Below are 21,522 nucleotides of genomic sequence, written 5' to 3' on the forward strand. Positions count from 1 at the left end.
TAGGTAGAAGCAGATAAATGGCCTAAAACCCATGTAGTTTTGGGGCGCCTGGGTAGCTCAGTCATTTAAGTGTCTGTATTTGGCTCAGGTCATGATCCCAGGACCCTGGGATTGAGCTCCACATAGGGCTCATTGCTCAGTGGGGATTCTGTCCCTTTCTCTTGGCCCCTCTCCCCCACTTACACTTGCTCTCTCTCTCTCTCTTTCTCTCTCAAGTAAATAATTAAAGTCTTTTAAAAAACCCTGAAACTCATGCAATTTATGTTCATGAATCCCAAAGACGTCAGCCAAATGTTTTGAAAAGGTGCAAAAAGGTGGACAGTAAAACCCAAGTTTGTTTCCTGCACTTATTACCCAACTATCAGGGTCTCTACATTGGAGGCAACTACTGGTTCTAGTTTGTTTATCCTTATTTTAAAGGGCATATCATGGTATGGCATGGATCATTGGATCACAAGAAACTTCCTGAAGTGGCATTCCCTGAATATTCATGAGATTTACACCCCACCATCTGGAATACATAGAAGGCATATTTGTGTCTTCTTAGTCTCTAGGTTCTATCAGCCTCATAACTTCAGTATGGTAGACCAGTGTAATATGCCATACTCTGAGTAGTCTCACCTCTAAGGGTGGTGAGACTGAACTGCTTTCTCATGTCCTCAGGTTATCCCAATAGAGAAATATATTTACTATCAGCTTCATAACAGCATTCTAGGTGCCTTGAGTGGTATTAGTTTTCTCCAGTTAGGATTCACATCTGAAAGTACAGCTTGAGTTGGACTTACCATTTGATTATGTTTTAGATAGCCTAATATCATTGACTAAGACCAACTGGCCCCTTGGTTGAAGAGGTGGGTTTTTTTGCAGATCACCAGACTTGATTTTGATAATCCAGTCTTTCACCTGGCTATTCTTACTAGAAGAGTATAATGAGGTAGGTTCCTTGATCATAGGCAGTACCTTGTTGGTCAGCATTATTACCTTCTTCTTCCATGGACTTCTGGTTTCCAGTACCCTTATGCGAACAGAAATTTCCCTACTGTTTTCCATGATTTGGCCCAGTGACCAGTTAAATTCTTCTTTCTTCAAAGGTTTGTTGCCTGAAGCTGACTATCTGGTTTGTATTAGATGTTATGTCAGCATATATCAGATTATATCAGTTTATAGTTGCTTTTTTTTTTTTGAAACCACAAAAATCAAAGTGGTTAATTTAAGAAAAAAAAAAAAGGATTTTGTGGAAAGCCCCTGGAGAGTCAACAGGATTAAAGAGAGAACCGAAGGGTGCCAGGCTGGCTCAGTCAGTGGACCATGCGACTCTCGATCTCAGGGTTGTGAGTTCGAGCCTCAAGATGGGTATAGAGATTACTTAACAATAAAATCTTTAAAAAATAGAGCTGGAAAGTTACACCTTGTTAAGGATGTGACATTGGATGGCCTTAGGGATCTAGACTCAGAGAGTCTTTGGAAGGACTTAGTTCCATCCTTATGTCAGTCTATTCAAGATTCAGATTCCCAGTACAGAGTCTGGTTTGCCTAACTTGAAGAATCACCATCTCACCTCTTGACTGATGCCACCAGGTGCCTTGATTAACAGGCTTACCAAGATTTGTGGAATGGAGGAGAGATTCTTTCTTCAAGGGGAAGAAAGGTGTTGTAACCAAAAGAAGGGAGGAGGAATGCTCAAAGGCACAGTCTATAGATGCTCATCTGTTAAGTCATCATTTCTCAATAGGGGTGTCATCGGCCTTTGGGGGAAGACCATTTTTTTGTTGTGAGCTGCTGTTCCAGTGCATTGTAGTTTGTTCAACATCCCTAGCTCCAAGGGGATCCCTGGGTGGCGCAGCGGTTTAGCGCCTGCCTTTGGCCCAGGGCACGATCCTGGAGACCCGGGATTGAATCCTACGTCGGGCTCCCTGCATGGAGCCTGCTTCTCCCTCTGCCTGTGTCTCTGCCTCTCTCTCTCTCTCTCTCTCTCTCTCTCTCTCTCTCTCTCTCATGAATAAATAAATAAAATCTTTAAAAAAAAAAACAACAACAAAAAAAAACCATCCCTAGCTCCAGAGCACTAAATGCCAGCAGCAACTCAACTGGTAAGCATCACAATCAGATCATTGCTTATTTCCCAGCCATAACCATCCTTTTACCCCCCCCCCCCCGACACACAGGCTGTAGAACAGCTCATCAGGAAGGACCAAGGCTGCATGGTCTCTAAAGCTGTTTCCATTTAAAACAATCAGATGTAGTCCCATTGCCAAACAAAAAGATTGTTTGTAATTTGGCTATAATAAAATAATGTTTCCTGTCTCTTGTACCAAAAAGGTCTTCAGTTTAGTGTCCCCAAATATCTAAACAGACCTCATCTAGAACCATATGAACTATATAAGCTCATTAATTTGTTTCTTCAGTTTCTTTGTTTAGGGCACAGACTTCAGAGCTAGACCCTCTGAATCAAATCCTACAACCTGTAGCTTTGCTGTTTACTAGCAGTTACTTCCTTTGGGCTTTTTACATAATCTTACTTTGGGTATTTACATAATCTCTCTGTGCCTCTCTAAACTGAGGATAATGATAGTACCTATTTCATAAGGTTGCTTAGAGGATTAAATTATCCAGTGTGCATAAAGCATTTAATATATTTTCAAGAGCCTAATAAGTGTATGTATAAGCTATTACTATGTTTCTAAAATGGAATATTAATAAGTTTCACATAGATATGCCTTTAAACTTTTTTTCCTGGGGAAGTTACCTTTTAATTAAATTACTATATATGGAAAAGCATTTTGTCATTTAGTTTAGAACTATACTTTGAAAAATATCAATGAATTATTCATTTTTTATCCAGTATTTTATTGTTTGCCAGGCATGCATTAAATTCTTGGAGACAGGGAATTTATATACTAGTGGAGGAAGCAATAACTGAGTGAACAAATAATTACTGATGTGGTACGAGCTGTGGAGGAATCAGCAGAAAGCAGTGAAGTCGGGTTGGTGGAACAGATGAGGGCCTGGACAGGATGGTGGGCAGTGGAGGAGCAGATAGGAAATGAGAGCATGTACCAGAGCTAAGTTTTTGCAGAACTTCAGAGACTCTAGGAAGGGGCTGGGACCTTTTCTACAGGGAGTCAGGACTTCTTTCTCAGGAAGCTTTTGAAGTTGGGAATAGGTTTTAAGCAGGAGTGTGCTGGGTGCGATTTACATTTGGGAAAGTCATTTTTGTGGACTGTAGAAAAGAACTGGAGAGGGTCAGGGGGGACCAGGTAGAAGACTCTAGGGAAGAAATGGATGGGATGGGATGGCATCAATGGGGTTGGAAAGAAGTGGGTGAAGTTAAATGAAATCACATTTATTTTGGAAGTAGAATTGACGGGTGTCAGTGATGGCTTGGATGACGAGGGCAATGAGAGGAAAGGGAGGAATCAGGGAGAAGGCCTAGGTTTTTGGCTACTATGTGCTGTTCGGCAGGATGCATATATTCCCTCTATGATTAAACCTTTTTTTCCCTCATCGTCCTTTTTAAGACTAAATTTTTTATACTATTTAAAAACTTCCACCTGCCTGGTCTAGAGTTTTTTGTACTGCAACCAAATTGTATGATCTCCTTAAATATTTTGGTTTTCTTCTTTAGTAATGAAACCCCCTTTGTTGATATTTTTGGCACTTGATTGAGACCATCTTACCTGTTGATGATTGCTGCCAAAGGTTTAAACTCACCATTTGCTGAGCTGTCATGTGAAATCAAATAGCTGAGTATCATCCCTGGCCCAAGAAAGTATGAGACCTTAAAAGCCTGTGGGGTTGAGAGGCAGACCTCTCTTCTCTGCCTGGTGTGCTTCTTATGGGTGAAGGTGGCGAGAAGCTGGGATGGTGATGGGTCACTCAGGGTTATTTAGCCAGCTCTGCCTAAGGCACATGCTCACTGTACAACTGCACAACTCCATGGTTCTTTTTAACATATACTGCAGGTGGGGTAAATCAAGTTTATGGGCTATTTTCTGTCACTTAGGACTAGTACACTACCTCAATAATTGCAGCTTGTCATATTATACTAAAATATGATTTCTTCTTGTGAATGAATTGAGGTCAAGCAAATATACTAGTCTTTAATAAATTGATTGCTCAAATCAATGCATGTGAAATGAATTATTTTACTTTTTCCTAAAAAGAGATTAAGAAGAAATTTCAGTAGGCAGTAATGCATAGAGATTTTCTTTAACATCTAAATGAGAAGCCAGAAATGCGTATAAAACATGAAAACTTCAAAAACATTTTTTAGACACAACTATTACTAAACACCCATGGATGTTTTTGATTTCCTATTACATTAAAATACTCAAATGAACTTCATATCCAGAACATTTAAAAATAGTTCAATCTTAAAAAGAAGATATAAAATATTATCAGCTGTGCTTTTTGTGCATCATTAGCATGTGTCTGTGAAGGTATAATGACTTCTAGTGTGATGTTACTCTGATAAAAAGTTCAGATGGTGAAAACTATAGCTGTAGCTGGGTGACATGTTTTAAAATAATTCAAAGATGACTCCATAGAAGGCATGTTCTTTTAGTCCCTGTATTCCCCCTGTCACTCATCAGTGGAATATGAAGCCGCCAATAAAAATACATTTAAAAATGTTTCCCCTTTTCTTCTAGATTTGATGTGTACTCATGTTTCCTTCAGTGCTTGGTAGGCCACTGTGAGGGTCCATCACCTTTTCTCTTTTTCCAAGATGGCTCAAGATTCCGTAGACTTTTCTTCTCATTATCAGTTTTGGATGCAGAAGCTTTCTGTGTGGGAACATGCCTCTACTTCGGAAACCCAGCAAGATACCTGCTTTCACCTGCCTCGATTTCAGGAGTTCTTGAGGCAGATGTATGAAGTCTTGAAAGAACTGGTGAGTGGTGGACCAATATAATGAATTTCTACCACATTTAACAAAGTCTGAATGTTATTTAGGGTCAGGATTTGCGGTATTCACCTGATGTATTGATCGATTAGAAAGACAAATTAGTTGTAGGTAATTCAGAAAGGGGGCAGTTTCCTGACCTCTGATTTCTTATGATTTCAGTCTTTCTTTTTAACTTAGTTACATTGTTATATGAAACATTGTTATTATTGACACTTGCTTTGGGGTAATAATTGGGATTCTTTTAAAAGCATTTGCAACTTTTAAATATTGAAGAGTTTTCCGAAATGCTTACCCTTTCTTTTTCTTTCTTTTTTTTCTGAAGAGAGGGCAGGAAGTGGAGAGGAGGGACAGAGTGTGAGAGAGTAAGAATCTTAAGCAGGCTCCATGCACAGGGGCAGAGCCCGATGCTGGGCTTGACCTCACAACCCTGAGATAATGACTTGAACTGAAATCAAGAGTTGGACAGTTAACCAACTGAGCCACCCAGGCACCCCCAGTGCTTACCCTTTATTTAACATTGTCTCAAATAAGTTCTACCAAGAGATGATAAATAATAAGATCTCTTCTTAGGAATATTTTAAGTGGTCTTTTCTGGTGAATATTAAGATTTTGAGTATCTTCACTATTGTATAAATGTATTGTGTTCAAAATTTGATATATTTTAATTTTGACATTTTTCATTTTTACTGATATTTTATGAATTAATGTGCCTTCATATTATGAAAATAATCTTTGTTTTATACTTTCTGATTTCAAAATGAAAAGCGAAATTTTCATTTAACATGGGTGTTCTTGTGTTACATTTTAATTCTTAATCAAAGAAGCAAGTCAGAAATTTGAAGAATTGTTCATGTGGATGATACAAGTTCTTATGTCTTTAGCAACTAGAAGGAAAGATAGAGCCTGTATAAGCAACCAATACTACCTTTTAAAATTGTTTTTCCATAATAGTACTTCTGCAACTTGGCTTTCAATTGGTCCCAGAAAATCTAGGACTGGCCTTGATGCTAAGACAGATGTGAAGAATTGATTGGTACAGCAGCTTACATCTCAGCTTATGTACATATTACCCCATTTAGGTCTTATTTTTTACCTTTCTTGAATGATAAAGAAGTGGGAAGTGGGCCAGTTTACAACAGCATGTCAATTTTTAATCTTAAGCTGTTTTCTATTTAGTTGCTCTTTTTTTGTCTCAGGTTTTAGGTTCTTGTAGAGTAAGTATGATGTCATTTAGCATGTAGTAACTGAAATAGTAATAAACCGATATGTATCTTCATGCCTTGGATGCTTTTATTTCTTTTTACAAGTTCCAGAGTTCTTGTTCTCTCAAACCTTCTTTGAAGTAGCCCCAGTAAAGCTGAGTTAGGAACCTCTCTTATGTTAGAGTAAAAAACCAAGATGAAGATATAGGATTATATAATTATTAATCACCCACAGTATTTTGTTCACTCTTATGCATTGTTATTTTTAAACAAATTGGCCTTTCCTAAGTATGAGTAAAATAAAGGTAATTTTATAAAAAGATTGATTTTACATTAATGTGCTATACATCTTAGTTTTGGTGCTGTGGTTTAAGGATGAAGTAAGGTGGTTACTTGTTAAATTTTATTTAAATTTCCTACTTTTCTGAATTACATACTAATTATTCAAGCTCCCTCAACCTGAAGTGTCATTTCAGCATTTCTAAGTTGTGTGGTGTCCTTTTATTGACCAAAACATAATTTTCTTTTACAGAATTCAAGTACAATCATCGAAAGATTCCCCACAATTGGTCAACTGTTGGCAAAAACTTGCTGGAATCCTTTTATCTTAGCATTTGGTAAGAATCTGTCCTCTCAGGCAGCCCCTGTGGTATAGCGGTTTAGCACCGCCTACAGCCTAGGGCATGACCCTGGAGACCCTGGATCGAGCCCCACGTCAGGCCTTCTGCATGGTGCCTGCTCTCCCTCTGCCTGTGTCTCTGCCTCTCTCTCTCTCTCTCTCTCTCTCTCTCTGTCTCTCTGTCTCTATGAATAAATAAATCTTAAAAAAAAAGAATCTGTCCTCTCAAAATACAATAATTTTAATCTTGCATTGTCCAACAGAATACAGAGCTTCAAATTAAAAATTTTGTCCCATTGCTTTTTTTTTTAAGATTTTATTTATTCATTGACATAGAGAGAGAGGCAGAGACACAGGCAGAGGGAAAAGCAGGCTCCATCCAGGGAGCCCGATGTGGGACTCAATCCCAGGTCTCCAGGATCACACCCCAGGCTGCAGGGGGCGCCAAACCGCTGCGCCACCTGGGCTTCCCTGTCCCATTGCTTATAAAACTATTAAGATATATTTATTGTTGCATTGGAAACATAACATCCTTTTCTTGTCGATACATGTTTGTATAATCACATATATACACATACACCTACACACATGCAGATCTGTAAGAAAATAGAACTTGTATTATAGTGTAGACTCTTCCAGATGATTATCATAATCTTATTTTTAATTCAGTGTAAAATGGTTATAATAGTGAATTATTCCTTGTCTCACAATTTCATATTAACGCAAATGCTACTCTTTTCCATGTGTAAAATAATTCTTCAGTGCCTGAATCCTCCCATGGCCCTGACATTATTTAGGAGTGATGTTGTGGTTTTACATAAGGTGAAGAAGAATTTGGGGACACTCTGGGGGGAGATGTTCCTTTCCTGACATCCTACCTACCTGTCTAGCATCATTTCCTGTGTAATCTTCTAAACCATACCACACACATGGTAGCCAGGTCAAATTACTAACAGTGTCTTGAAGGTACATGACATCAGGGCTTGTGATGTGTGATTCCTTTGCCTGGAGCTCTAGTCTCATCTGTCCTCATATAGTTTCTTTGAAGCAGTTTTGCTGGGGCTGAGTTAGGAACTTCACTTAGTAGTCTCCATAGCTGATTGCCTCTCCCTTAATTATAACACTACACTGTTTTGTAATTGTTTGTTTACCTATCTGATGTCCTGGAGAACTGAATGCCTTTCAAGAGTAGGAACTGTGGTTTTATTTCTTTTTGTTATCCTAGGGCCTAGCATAGAATAGCATAGAGTAGAGCAGACACATCTGAAGGTGTACAGTTGAGGTTTATTGCCTTGATTTGGCAATATTTTTCACTATGTAATATTTACTTGAAGATAGTTTGCTGGATAGGTAATTATGGATGAGAGCAAGGAAATCACTTTCCCCATAATGTAAAACTGATAAAAGCCAGGATCCCACCCATCTAAATGATATGTCTGGATCACAGTCATGGTTGAAGTGGTCCAGTTCTGGCTTTAACACCAGTCAGCCTCATATGAATGTATATATTCCCTGAACAGATATTTACTAAGTTTGGTTTTTGTTTTTGTTTTTTTAATATTCAAGGCCTTGGAAAACATGGCTACAATTTCTCCACTGGAAGTATCCAGTCATAGAGAAAAGACATCTTTGCAGATTAGCCTGACTCAGAAATGGTTTGTGTTACAGAATTCTAAACAAGGAGCTGAGAGATAAAGGAGAGTTTCACATGGGAGGTGGAGCTGGGGCCAACTCTTTGGGGACAGTAGATGAGACCAGACTTTCTGAGACAAGCCACCAGACTCTCACTAGGTTTGATTCCCTTTTTGTAAAAGCAAGTGGCTGGACTGATTTATACCTATGGCCTTAAACTTGTGTCTATCTGTGATCTTTCCTTAGCACCTATCCCTATTACATTGGCCCCCTCTGAAAACCAGAAACCATTCCTTCATCTCTTTTTGTTTTCAGTGCGTATGTTATGTTTTGAACTGCCTGTTAAATTTCAGCTTCCTGTTTGAAGTGTGCCTTGGGTTCTGAGCTTATAGTGGAGACTGATGGGCAATAGAACTCTTATGATGAATCAAGTCTTGCCTGTGTTGCTACTGTTGGTTTGCTAGTTGGGCACATTTATCCAGGAAAGGATCTTTTCTTAGGGTTTTATAATATCAAAATAACTTTTTAAATACAGGAAAGGTGACAGTTTCCATCAAAGAAAAAGTAAGTCTCTCATAATGTTAAGTGAGAATCAGTTCAAAATAAGGATAATACAGAAAGAGGAAGGATTTGGAAATGAAAAGGCACCACTAAGAACAGAGAAAAACCAGATAATGGAAAAGGTGGGAACACCTTTTATTGAGGTGTTCTCTGCATATACTTACTGCTTTTACCTACTTGGAATTCTGGCCAATTGTTTTACCTTGGCCCTCTTGATTGAGCACAACAGCTATAACCTCACTATTTGCTATTTATTGCTGTGTAAAAATTTGCCTCCAAACGTGGCAGCTTAAAATAATAAATACTTATTGTCTTAAAAAATGCTGCCTTTATACTTTTAAATTATGGATTAAAGAATTTTAAAAGGATTTTAAAGAATTAATTTAGCTTTCATTTGGAATTTTAGCTCAGGATACCCCCCAAAAAATATTAGGTGGCAAATATGTGGTGGTATATTCTTTTCCCTTCCATTCATTTTATCTATCTATCTATCTATCTATCTATCTATCTATCTATCTATCTAAAGGATTTTATTTATTTATTCATGAGACACACACACACAGAGAGAGAGAGAGAGAGAGAGAGAGAGAGAGAGAGGCAGAGGCACAGGCAGAGGGAGAAGCAGGCTCCATGCAGGGAGCCCGACATGGGACTCCATCCTGGGTCTCCAGGATCAGGCCCTGGGCTGAAGGCTGCACTAAACCGCTGAGCCATCTGGGCTGCCCTCCATTCATTTTTAGAATCCAAATTTGCAGGAAGATCTGCTGGCAGTGACTGCTTGTATGGTGAATCCCAGGCATTTTTCCATCTCTTCTGACTGCCCTGCTGGATGTCCACCCTGAATGTAGGGGCCTCTGGGGAGGATCCTGACAGATGCCTTCTCCCTTGCAGTGTTTGTTGGTGGCACTCATGAATAACAAGTGATGGCTTGCATCTGTAAATCCCTAAAGCAAAGTGAGCTCATTAGCAGTACATTTCAGTGCATTTCAGTACATTGACTCTGGGCAAAGGAAGGCACCTCCTAAAGGGTGGGTGAACATTTCTTGGGCTGCTCACTCTCTCTTGTTTTCTGTTTTTTTTTAATTTTTTTTTTAGAGAAAAACTTTTTAAATGATATACTTGTTGAAATAAATGTGCAGATTCACTGAACATATGGGGAAAATTTATATCTTATATCTTGTTTTAGATTTAAGTTCCATAAAATAACATTTTCTTTCTTTTTCTCTTCCTCCTCCTCTTTTAGAGGTGAGTGTCTGATTTTTGGAAGTGCTCCCCATTGGGTTGCATTTTTTCTAACTGGGGAGGCTGCTTGCATAGTAAACATATCATTGGATGTGTCTGACACTCTGTGACATGAAGATAGTTATAATTTCTAATACTTAAAGCATAGGCAGTACAACAGTCAGATTTTTAATCAGTGGCATTGACTCAACCTGAAGAATCCTAGGGACCTTCAGAGGTTAAATGACAGGATTCTTGAAGTAAACCTATAATAAGCAAGCTGGTGATATATTTGAGCTTATAAAAACTAGGGAAAAATCAATATCTCACAAAGTAACTCCTGATAAAGTTTGTTCAGAGATGTTATTTAGGGAACTTAAACTTATGATGCTATGGGGAAAAAGTGGGTCTAATAAACAATTACTATTACCATTCTTTGGTGTGTGGTTGAAAATGCAGAGGTAGCTTACTGCAGTTTGTATTTTCCTTATTTCTTGTTACTGTAGCCCTTAGAAATGTTTGAAACTGCCTTTGGCTCAGTTTTTGAGACTGCAGAAGACGAGAGGGTAAAGGGTATGAGGTGATTCTGCAGAGGTTTGATTCCAGGTGCTGGTCTTCTTCAGCTGCCACCGATGGCCTTTGGAAGAGGGGCTACATTTGCTTGGCTCTAGTGTAGGTACTGACATTTTCAGTTTTAGGCAGCATTTGTTTCTCAGTTGTGTTGTTAAATCTCCAACTGGAATGGACTCAGTTACCAAACGAGGAAAAAGAAAAGGGCTCACTGAGTAGATATTTTTGCCAAGTATAAGATTTCAAGTTCAGCATTTTCATCACATATTTGGTAAAGTTTTAAATTTTAGAGGAAAGAATGAGGAACATGTAAGAGGCATCTATTTTATCCAGATCATTTTAGATAAATTTTAAAACAATTTTAAAATGATCCTTTATTAAATTTGTTTTTAACAAATGAGGATGTTTTGGGAAATTAGAAAATTAAGAGATTAAAACAAATACATACTGTTGCCTGTAACAGTTATATTGCTTTAAAAAGGTTGAAATTACTAACAGTTTGACATATGCTTTAAGAGAACTGATCTTGTGAAAAGTGCAGTTCTTTTAGTTATTTCTGTTACTCTCTTTGGCTTTCAAAATTGTTGCTCTATCAGAAAGGGAATTGACCACACAAGGGCTAAGCATAAGTGATCCTGAAACCACAAGAAAAAAAACCCCACGAAGTTAAGTTTCACACATGGTTCTGTGAACTTAGTAGGTTGAGATTTTCCTAAAATATAATAACATATATTTCCTTTAAATACAGTGTTTTAAAATTTTTTATGTTGATTATCTTTTCTATTTGACAAAACCTCCTTATTTTAGTTTTCCTTTTTTGCAGATGAAAGCCAAAAAATTCTAATATGGTGCTTATGTTGTCTAATTAATAAAGAACCACAGAATTCTGAAGAATCTAAACTTAACTCCTGGACCAGGGTAAGAATAAATCTTGCCGCACACTGCTTTGCATTGAATTGATTGTTTAAAGGTGCTCCTTTGATAGTCCAGTTCTATGATGTTTTAGAAACTTTTTCAGAAATATAGTTTTCACTGTTCCATTATCTTGCTGGATGTTTCACGAGGTTTCATTCTTGCTTAATTGTGAATTCCAGAATGTAGCGGTGTTTAGGGTGAATTTCTCATGCCTGGAAGGCCTAATTGTTAGGTTTTTTCCAAAATGAACGGGGGAGAGAGAAAAAATAACAGCAGAGCCAGGCAGTAGGTTCGAGAGTGCATTAATGGGGAGCGCTCCCGGGCGAGGTTCCGTGACTCGGAGAGTTGGCCCGAGTCAGGGAAGTCGCGAGTCAGGGAAGTCGCGCCGGGGTTGGGGAGTCTGGGGTTTTTTTAAGCCTTATTGGTTCTGGTCCGGATACGGGTGGGTCCCTTGCCAAAATAGGCAAGGACACACCATGTCCCTAGGTGATTGGCTGGGGGTGGGGATAGTACAGACGATGGGGGGTGGTCCCTGGCTGGAAAGTCCTGGCTGGAAAGTTTCGGTTTTCCGTCTAGGCTTCGATTTACTGGAGATGACGTGGTGGTCATGGCTCCTTTGGCGGGAAGATTAGCCATTTTTACCCAATTTGAGATGTCTGCCATTTTGGGTGCCCCTGTCTCATTCAGCCTAACTAATGCTGTATGATTTTGTAAAGTTACTTTCAGGTAATTAAAAGAATGTTCTGTCTTCCTCCTAGTAATTGCTATCCTTCAAAAAAATATTTCTCTTGGGGCACATGGGTGGCTCAGTGGTTGAGCATTTGCCTTTGGCTCTGGTGTGATCCTGGTCCTAGGATGAAGTCCCACGTCAGGTTCCCCGCAGGGAACCTGCTTCTCCCTCTGCCTGTATCTCTGCCTCTCTCTCTCTCTTTCTCTCTCTCATAAATAAAATAAAATCTTAAAAAAAAAAAGTTGTTTCTCCCTATCAGCCTGTTTAAAAACTTACATAATTCCTGAGTTCTTTTCTGCCTCTCTCAAATCTAATCTGTAGTAAAATGAAAATTCAGAAGTGCCCTGGGAGCTGCTGTCTTTATTTTATATCCTGAAGTTGCTCTCCAGGCCAGGATGCTCAGACTAGCACCGGTGCTCGTTGGCTAGTGCTGCTCACACCATCAAATTTGTTACTTGCCTGTGTTAGTCCACAGAACCCATAGCCTACTGCATTCCCCATCTGTTTCTGTTTTCTCTCGAAGAGCAGGCACAAGTTGGCGAATATTATAAGGCTGGGCTGTGGCTGCCTTCACCACCAGCAAATTGCTTATTCTTTTCCCATACCCCACACTCTTCTACTGTAATAACCTCAAGGACTCGCTGATGCTTGTCAGACTCCACTTAGTATGCATATAGTTCAGATTAGCTGCTTAATATTATGAACTCACACACTCAGAGTAATGCATACAGTGTTGTCTGTCAGTCTGACCAGTGATATCATTCCGTTCATTGCTTCCTACTATGCCTTTGTTTTAAACAAAATTGCTGACAGGACTGACAAAGACAATGTTTGTATTTTTCCATTAGATTAAAATAATTGAAGGGACAGTAGAAATGAAAAGGATTGGGTGGGGGAAGGAAAGGGTGCAAACTTTAACTAGAAGGTGAATTACTGTAAAGAGCTACAGAAAGGAACTGATAAGTAGAATTAGGAAAGAAAAGATAAAAAAAACAAGCCTATAGAAATAGAATAACATATAGTTTTTAATTTTTTAAATTATTGCTTTTGTTGAGTAGTTGATGTTTTAATGATTACTTAGAATATATTTTTGTATTGGCTAGTTCATTAAGTCCTGAAATAGGCCATCTAATAAAGTGTTTTGGGGGTCTTTAGGTTAACCTTCTTCATTTAAACTCATGACTTTATTAGCCTGTTTAAAAATTTCTAGCCTTGCATTTTATTCTGTGGACTTTCCGTATTTAATACTGTGTCCTGGGGATCCCTGGGTGGCTCAGCGGTTTGGCGCCTGCCTTTGGCCCAGGGCGCGATCCTGGAGTCTCGGGATCGAGTCCTGCGTCAGGCTCCCGGCATGGAGCCTGCTTCTCCCTCCTCCTGTATCTCTGCCTCTCTTTCTCTCTATGTCTATCATAAATAAATTAATAAATCTTTAAAAAAAATACTGTGTCCCTTTATCAATAGGTACACACATAGCACAGGAAGGTTAACTTAAAATCTTAATTCCTGTCATTAGGGAATTCACAGACTGGTAATCAGAGCTATGTATAGGTGTGATGGTGACACAGAGAACACTTGCTTAGACTTGGGAGTCTGTAGATGTGTTCTGCAGGAGGTAATATATCAGCTGAGTTTTGAAGGGTGACTAGGAGAACAGGCATAGAGCTTTAGGAAGGATAATTCTCTCAGCAGAAAAAGCATGCGCAAGGATGGTGGTGAGAAAGCCAGTATTGTACTCAGGGAACTGCAGGTACTTAGATAATGCTTGAGCTTGGGATTTTATACAGCTAGTGATGAAGCATGAAAACGTAAGTATAATTATATGAAGTTTTTTTTTTAATTTTTATTTCTTTATGATAGTCACACAGAGAGAGAGAGGCAGAGACACAGGCAGAGGGAGAAGCAGGCTCCATGCACCGAGAGCCCGACATGGGATTCGATCCCGGGTCTCCAGGATGGCGTCCTGGGCCAAAGGCAGGCGCCAAACCGCTGCGCCACCCAGGGATCCCTTATATGAAGTTTTTATTTTATTTTGAAGGTAATGGGGAAACTAAAGATTTTTTTTTTTTAAGATTTATTTATTTTTGATAGACATAGAGAGAGAGAGGCAGAGACACAGGAGGAGGGAGAAGCAGGCTCCATGCTGGGAGCCCGACGTGGGACTCGATCCCGGGACTCCAGGATCACGCCCTGGGCCAAAGGCAGGCGCCAAACCGCTGAGCCACCCAGGGATCCCCGGAAACTAAAGTATTTTAAACAGAGAAATTATCTGGCCAGGTGTGAATTTTAGAAACATAACGCAAAAGGAAGTTGATTTGGAAGGGAGCAGGGATAGTGCTTTGGCAGCTATTGTAGTGAAGGGGTGAAATCATGTAGCCCTGAATGAAATAGAGAAGAGGGGCCAGATTTATGATACAAATAAGGTAAATATTCAAAAGATGTAATGGCAGGTTACGTACTAATGTACTTAGGTATAGGTGGAGTTGAAATGCTATTCTCAGGAGAGTGAGCTGATTTACACACGAGAGCTCACAGTGCTCAGGGCTTGGGAGCAGTGGAGCCTTGGGGGAGGGGGAGGTTGCCCAGAGAGGGCACCTGGCATGGGGAAAGGAAAGGGCCTCAGGACAACCTTGGGAGACACTGGCATTTAAAAACAAGGGAGTCAGGGCATCTGGATGGCTCGGTGGTTGAGAGTCTTCCTTTGGCTCAGATCATGATCCTAGGATCCTGAGATCAAGTTCTGCATCAGGCTCCTCGCAGGAAGTCTGCTTCTCCCTGTGCCTATGTCTCTGTCTCTCTCTGTGGCTCTCATAAATTAAAAAAATGAAAATCTTAAACAACAACAACAACAAAATACCAGGGAGTCAAAGGTATAGAAGGAGAAGACCAGCAGCATTTCAAGAAAGAACGAGGGTTGTGCACACCAACTACTATAGTGCAGCACTACCCAACACAAATAAAATATATTCTATATAGATAATTTAAGTTTTCCAGTAGCTGCTTTAAGAGACAAAAAAGACATAAATTAAGTTTTTAAAAGATTTTATTTATTAGAGAGAGGGAGAGAGCATAAGCAGGGGGAAGGGCAGAAGGAGAAGCAGGTTCTCTGCTGAGCCGGTAGGCCCACAAGAGGCTCAGTCCTAGTACTGGGAGATCATGACCTGAGCCGAAGGCAGATGCTTAGCTGATTAAGCCATGGAGGCGCCCCAGAAATAAGTGAAATTAATTTTAGTAATTTTTATGTAATCCAGTATATCCAAAATACTATCATTTCAACATATAATCAATATAAAAATTATTAGTGAGATTATTTTATAATCTCTATTCATCCTAATTCATTGAAATCCAGCGTGTGTGTGTGTTATGCTTAAATTTTGCGTCTACGTGTTACATCTTAATTCAGATGCTAAATTTTCACTGGAAGTTCTTACTCTGTTTTTTCAATTTCATAAAATTTACTCTTGAAAAAGTAGGTTCACATACCCAAATTATTCCAGAGAAATTTATAACTGAACCAAGTGTCAGTTTTTAAATTTAAATTTCATTAAAATTTTAAAAATTAAAAAATTCCTTCCTTCATCATACTCAGTACATTTGACATGCTCAGTAGCCCCATGTGGCTGGTGGTCACTGTATTTTGGACAGGGCAGCTGTCGGGCATAAAGATAAGGATCAAAAAGGAGTGCTTGGATTTAAGCCACTAGGAGGAATAACCTTGGTGAGAATAGGATGAGTGGGAAGTGCAAGAAGTAGCCAGATTGCTACACTGAGGAATGTGATTGAAACAGTCTGAGTCAAAAAATAAGAATTTCCTCCGTAAATTCTAAAACTCAGTAAAAATTCAGATTAGTAGATTGAGTTGTAGGAGTTGTAATTTTAGAACAGAGATGAAATAAAAGTTCTGTTTGCTGGCCATATGTTAGTCTATGTTAATATGTTGGAAATACATTAATATATGTGTTTGTTTTTGTTTTTGAGGTTTTACTGGTAACCTCAAATGTCCCATCACATAACTGAGAAGTGGCTATTTTTACAGTTTGGAACTTACTGAAGTCACAGGATTCTTTCATGTCTTTTTGGAATACTTGGTTCTTGAAAAGCTTAATCGAACACATACTTTTTGAGCACCTACTGTTTGTCAGGCACTACAACAGAGGCTGAGGCTGTCGCAGTGGATTTAAAGTCTGTTCTGAGAGGTTATAATCCAGGGGAGATATCCAGGCCTACCAAATTTAGGAGACACCTGTCTTCTCTGGGCAAGACCATACCTCTGTAAATTTTATTCTGATGAGAAGAAAACAGCAGAATACCAGGGACAGAAATTATTACTTCATTTTTATTCCCTTTCAAAATGCAGTGCTAATACCCAAATGTTACCTAATTTGCTTTAATCCTCTATTTCATTCTTCTTTTTAAAAAAACACAACTTTTAAATTACAGAATCTAACAGAGAAAGAAGTACATCAAGCATAAATGACAAGCTTAACAAATTATCATAAAATAATTTACAGTTATTTTTATAACTACTTTTATGACTGCTACCTTGGTCAGGAACTAGAACAGGGCATTACCTGCCTCCGCTAACTCCCTCCCCTCAGGTACTCCTTCCTGCCTACATGCTCCTTTGTCTCCCTCTAGTAGAACCACTAGCCTAGCTTTTACTTATGTTGCTTTATGGTTTTACCACTTAACTATGCAGTTTGGCTTATTATTTCAACTTGATATAGATGAAATAATACACTATATATTGTTTTGTGTTTGATTTATTTTGTTCAGAATTATGTTTGTAGGATTCACCCATGATCTTAGATGTAGTTGGCACTTACTCATTTTCAGTGTGGTATAGTACTGCGTTTTATTAATGTACCACAGTTAATTTATCCATTCTGTTTTTGATGGGAATTTGTTTCTGGTTAGGGCAACTAGGAGCAGAGTTGCTGTCACATTTTCTCCCATATACCCAGGGCTCAAAGCATCTATTATATAAAGAACTACAGAGGAAAAGAAGAACAATTGGAGAGTGAGATAATGTGTTTTGTACATTGTCAGGTTTGATCCGGTTGGTAGTGAAATGAAATAGAGAGGCCAGGCAAAGTTTGGGTCGAGGCAAGCTTTTAATGGAAGCGCTCTCCGGCGAGGTTCTGGGGCCGCAAGGGAGTAAGACCGAGGAAGTTGCGCGCGGGCATAATACAGGCAGGCTCGGGATCCCTGGGTGGCGCAGCGGTTTGGCGCCTGCCTTTGGCCCAGGGCGCGATCCTGGAGACCCGGGATCGAATCCCACGTCGGGCTCCCGGTGCATGGAGCCTGCTTCTCCCTCTGCCTGTGTCTCTGCCTCTCTCTCTCTCATTCTATGTGACTATCATAAATAAATAAAAAAAAAAAAAAAAAAAAAAAAAAAAAATACAGGCAGGCTTTTATAGGGAAGAGTAGGGCGGTGCCGGTATAGGGTGATAGCTGCTTATGTCTGTATATGGTACGGGGTTAGGTAAGGTTCGGTTTCTGTTTCCTGCATAGGTCCTGTTTTCCCATGATGACGTGTCCTTGGGCGGTCCGCTAGTGGCGGGAAAGTCCCGAGGCGAGGGTGACAAGATGGAGGGCCCGCCACCATTTTGTTGGTGCCTCCTGAAACCCCCTTGATCCCACAGGCCCAACATACATCACTTCAGATACTTGTGAACAAGCTTGCACATGCCTTATTTTGTCAAAGTAAAAAACTTTCTAAAAAAAACAGGTGGATTATAGGTTATTTGACATGCATGTCTTTGATTGTTTCAGCTCATACTAGGTTGTTTCCTATGGTGCTACCTTTGTCATAAGTCAGGTGTCTTTGTATGTGCAGATGTGATCCTAAATCTCTCCATTGGTTTCATCTATCTATGATGGTTTATTTTGTGTCGACTGAACTGGGCTATGCGGTGCCCAGATATTTGGTCATAACATTATTCTCGGTGTTTCCGTGAGGTATTTTTGAAGGTGATTACCATTTAAATAGATTGGGTAAAGCAGATCGTCCTCCCTAACATGTGTGGGTTATTTCATCAAATTAGCCAAAAAGGCTGAACCTTCCCATGACAGTTTTTTCTATATTAAAATCTAATAAACAATGGGTTTTGAGTGAACCCCAAATTGTATGTTTTGTTATATTTGGTGTAACAGATCATTGTCAAGGCATTCTACAGGGAGTGTCCTGAATTTTTAGGAAACCAGTGGTTTCAGAAATGATGGTATTGTGTATACCAAGTTGCAAGACAGGCAAGGGAGTCCAAAGAGACGTAGGTTTGGTGCTGGAACAGCTGCTCTAAAGACTGGTCAGCCAGGGGGCAGACACTGATACTTTGGAAACATGATTATTCTACACTGTTGGTAATTTCCATTATTATTCATTTTTGTGTTGTTTGGGATTTGAAAATGCTAGCCTGGCTCAGCTCAGATGTTGAAAGGGAGGGAAAGAATTATTGTTCAAGTTTGAATGGTGATTTAAAAGGGAAATAGCATATTTCTTGAGGGCAATTAGTGAAAGACAATAGGAGACAAGGTAAAATTCAGGCACGAAGCCGGGGATGCTGAAGATTTCTCTTCCATAGCTCCACTCTGGCAGAACATTGGCAATCCTGTGTGACTGCTGTCTCTTTTGTTTTGGTTTTACTTTTGAAATAACAAACACAATACCAGTATCTTTTCCCACCTGTATTCTATTTGCTTGACTTTCTAAAACCTGCAGTTTGTTTTCGGTGAATTTTTATATTCAGACATTTGGTGGATGGTTTTTCATTGCTTTCCCAGTATCTAGCTCCCTCCTTTCTTACCTTCTTAGTGTACCCTGCATTTCTCTGCTGTGCGTTGTGAGATTGACCACACCCTGTCCTAACCAGGACCACCCCTCCTTTCCCTGGCTACAGCAATTGGTCAAGATGGGCATGTAGCCCACACTGGAAATTCAGTCCTACACTCGTTTGATGGGAGAAGTGGATTTTATCTTTCCTGCTAAACATGAATTAGGTGACACATAGTCCTTGAAGTTGCTACCAATCACTGTGGGTCCATAAGGACAGAGCCTGTCTGGGAATAAAGTTAGTCCTGAGGAAAACAGAATTGAGAGGAGGAGAAAAAGGGTCATGTTCAGGTTGTTTCTGTTTGGGCCCCGGACCAAGCCTCTCCTGGACTTCAGTGCTCTAGTATATTCCCTTTCCTGTTCAAGCCAGTTTGGTTTAGAGTTTTTTTTTACTAGCAGCCAACAGCATTCTAATGGTGAAAACAGGCTTATTTGGGGGCTTACTAAACTAGCTTTTAAAAGGGTTTCAAAGCTCAGGTATACACATACACAGTTGCAAAAGAAAAAAGTCTTATTTACTCAAAGGATATTATGAATAAATAGTGAATTTGACAAAATAAATACAGTTGATATAATTCATACCTGGTTCAGAGTTATTTTTCCACCACCGCGTATGATGTGTATTAAAGAAGGCCTCCTTGAATACTGATGGCAGCCTCTTGGTGGCGACATCATTTTTGTCCCTGCTAAACATTTAAAATTCGACATTTACCCATGAACAGGAGTGCCTATGTGGGAGCTCTGGGATCCAGCAACATACACTGAGGGACTCAGGAGGAGCCTTACCCACCTTTGCGTCAGATGATAAGGCAGGTTGACCCCAGTTCGGGCTGTGGAATTGGCTCCAACTCCTCAGCAGCAGCCCCTGGAAAACACTGACTTGGGCAGATACCCAGAGATGCTGGAACCTTGTACAAGTCCAGGTTTCGAGAGGAGACATTCCAGCATTCTGTTGGAACAGTAATACAAGTTTGGACACTTTGAAATGGGCCCTGTTTCCTTTCTCAGCTTGTGTGAGAAAGAACAAGGTGAGAATGGAGCTCGAAGGCACATGCAGCAGCCCAGCCACCCTGGTGGACTCATTTCATGCTGGTACGGATTATGATTTCAGACACCAGATGTTTGCAGTAATAGAAGATGTGTCACAAGTGGTAGGACCAGGGCCTGCGGAGCTTATAGGAAGAGAATTGGACAAAAATGTCAAAGCATATGTAGTTCACATAGTTCTCCTAGAATATAAGTTATATTATTTTGCCTATAAAAGCTAGGAAGCTTCTAGCATTCTTATTTATAGATAAGTTGAAATGTATATTCTTTGTGTTCTGTACACCACCAAACATAATGTTTAGAGACTTGAAAGAGAATAAGACCAACTCTGACCTGATTTGCTTCCCTGTTAGCAAAAGCCAAGTTCACCAGCTCACTGCCCTAAAGGCACTCAAGAGATGAGTGTTTATGGTAAAAAAAATAAAAATAAAAATAAAAATAAGGGCTTGGGCAACCCAGATGGCTCAGTGGTTTAGCACCACCTTTGGCCCAGGGATTAGGCCTGGAGACCTGGGATTGAGTCCCATGTTGGGCTCCCTGCATGGAGCCTGCCTCGCTCTCTGCCTGGGTCTCTGCCCACCCCCCCACCCCCCGCCCCGTGTGTGTCTCTCATGAATAAATAAATAAAATCTTAAAAAAGGGGGGGGGCTTTACTGAGGAGGGTGGCCAGCTGGTAGAAGATGAACTTTTGTCAGAAGGCCAACTCCAAGGTTTCTGCATGGCCCAGAGATTTTTATTAATCGGTTAAGGGAGTGCAGTGGTCTGTGACATTTCTTGATTACGTGCAGACTCAATGATGCCAGCTACAGAGTTATCTCAGTGCTCGGAGGTTGTGCAAGAAGTTCTAGTTCCTTGGTGCTCAGAGGGGGTGGTGCAGGAACATCTGAATCCTTGGTACCCAGGGATTGTGGAGAGTGTTCTGTTCTTTCTGCAGAGGAAGGGAAGGTCTACAGATGTGCATAGGGAGGTCAGTAAAGTCATTTGTGCAACCTTAAAAATGAAAATCATTTTGCTAAAAGATTGCTGGGCTAATCAGAAAGCTAAGGGGACTTCAAATAGACTTGTTGGTCACTGTGGCCTGGGAAGGTTCTGGTCTTTTATTTTATTCCCCAAGGCCAGTGATAGCCAAATCTCAAAGAAAGGAAATTAATTCTGTTACAGATTAAGGGCCTTCTTAAATCAGCAAGTGAGGATTGTGGTACCTTGAAGCAAGTTAACCCTGAAGACCTGCTAGAGTGCTATGACATCCCTACTCCATTAGCTTCACTCAAGTTATTTATTTGAGCTTTA

The 21,522-nt window shown here is 39.9% G+C and overlaps 1 protein-coding gene across 1 annotated transcript in view; it reads left to right on the plus strand.

The window, feature by feature from the left end:
- Positions 1–21,522, plus strand: part of FANCC (FA complementation group C) — a 281,314-nt gene that overhangs the window by 91,227 nt on the left and 168,565 nt on the right. Inside the window, exons 3-5 of the mRNA XM_055311856.1 lie at positions 4,650–4,891; positions 6,641–6,725; positions 11,535–11,629. Coding sequence (XP_055167831.1) covers positions 4,727–4,891; positions 6,641–6,725; positions 11,535–11,629 — 345 coding nt within the window. The 5' untranslated portion in view covers positions 4,650–4,726. The remainder of the gene's footprint in view (positions 1–4,649; positions 4,892–6,640; positions 6,726–11,534; positions 11,630–21,522) is intronic.

The sequence above is a fragment of the Nyctereutes procyonoides genome, unplaced genomic scaffold (assembly GCF_905146905.1).
Source record: "Nyctereutes procyonoides isolate TBG_1078 unplaced genomic scaffold, NYPRO_anot_genome, whole genome shotgun sequence".
Lineage (NCBI taxonomy): Eukaryota > Metazoa > Chordata > Mammalia > Carnivora > Canidae > Nyctereutes > Nyctereutes procyonoides.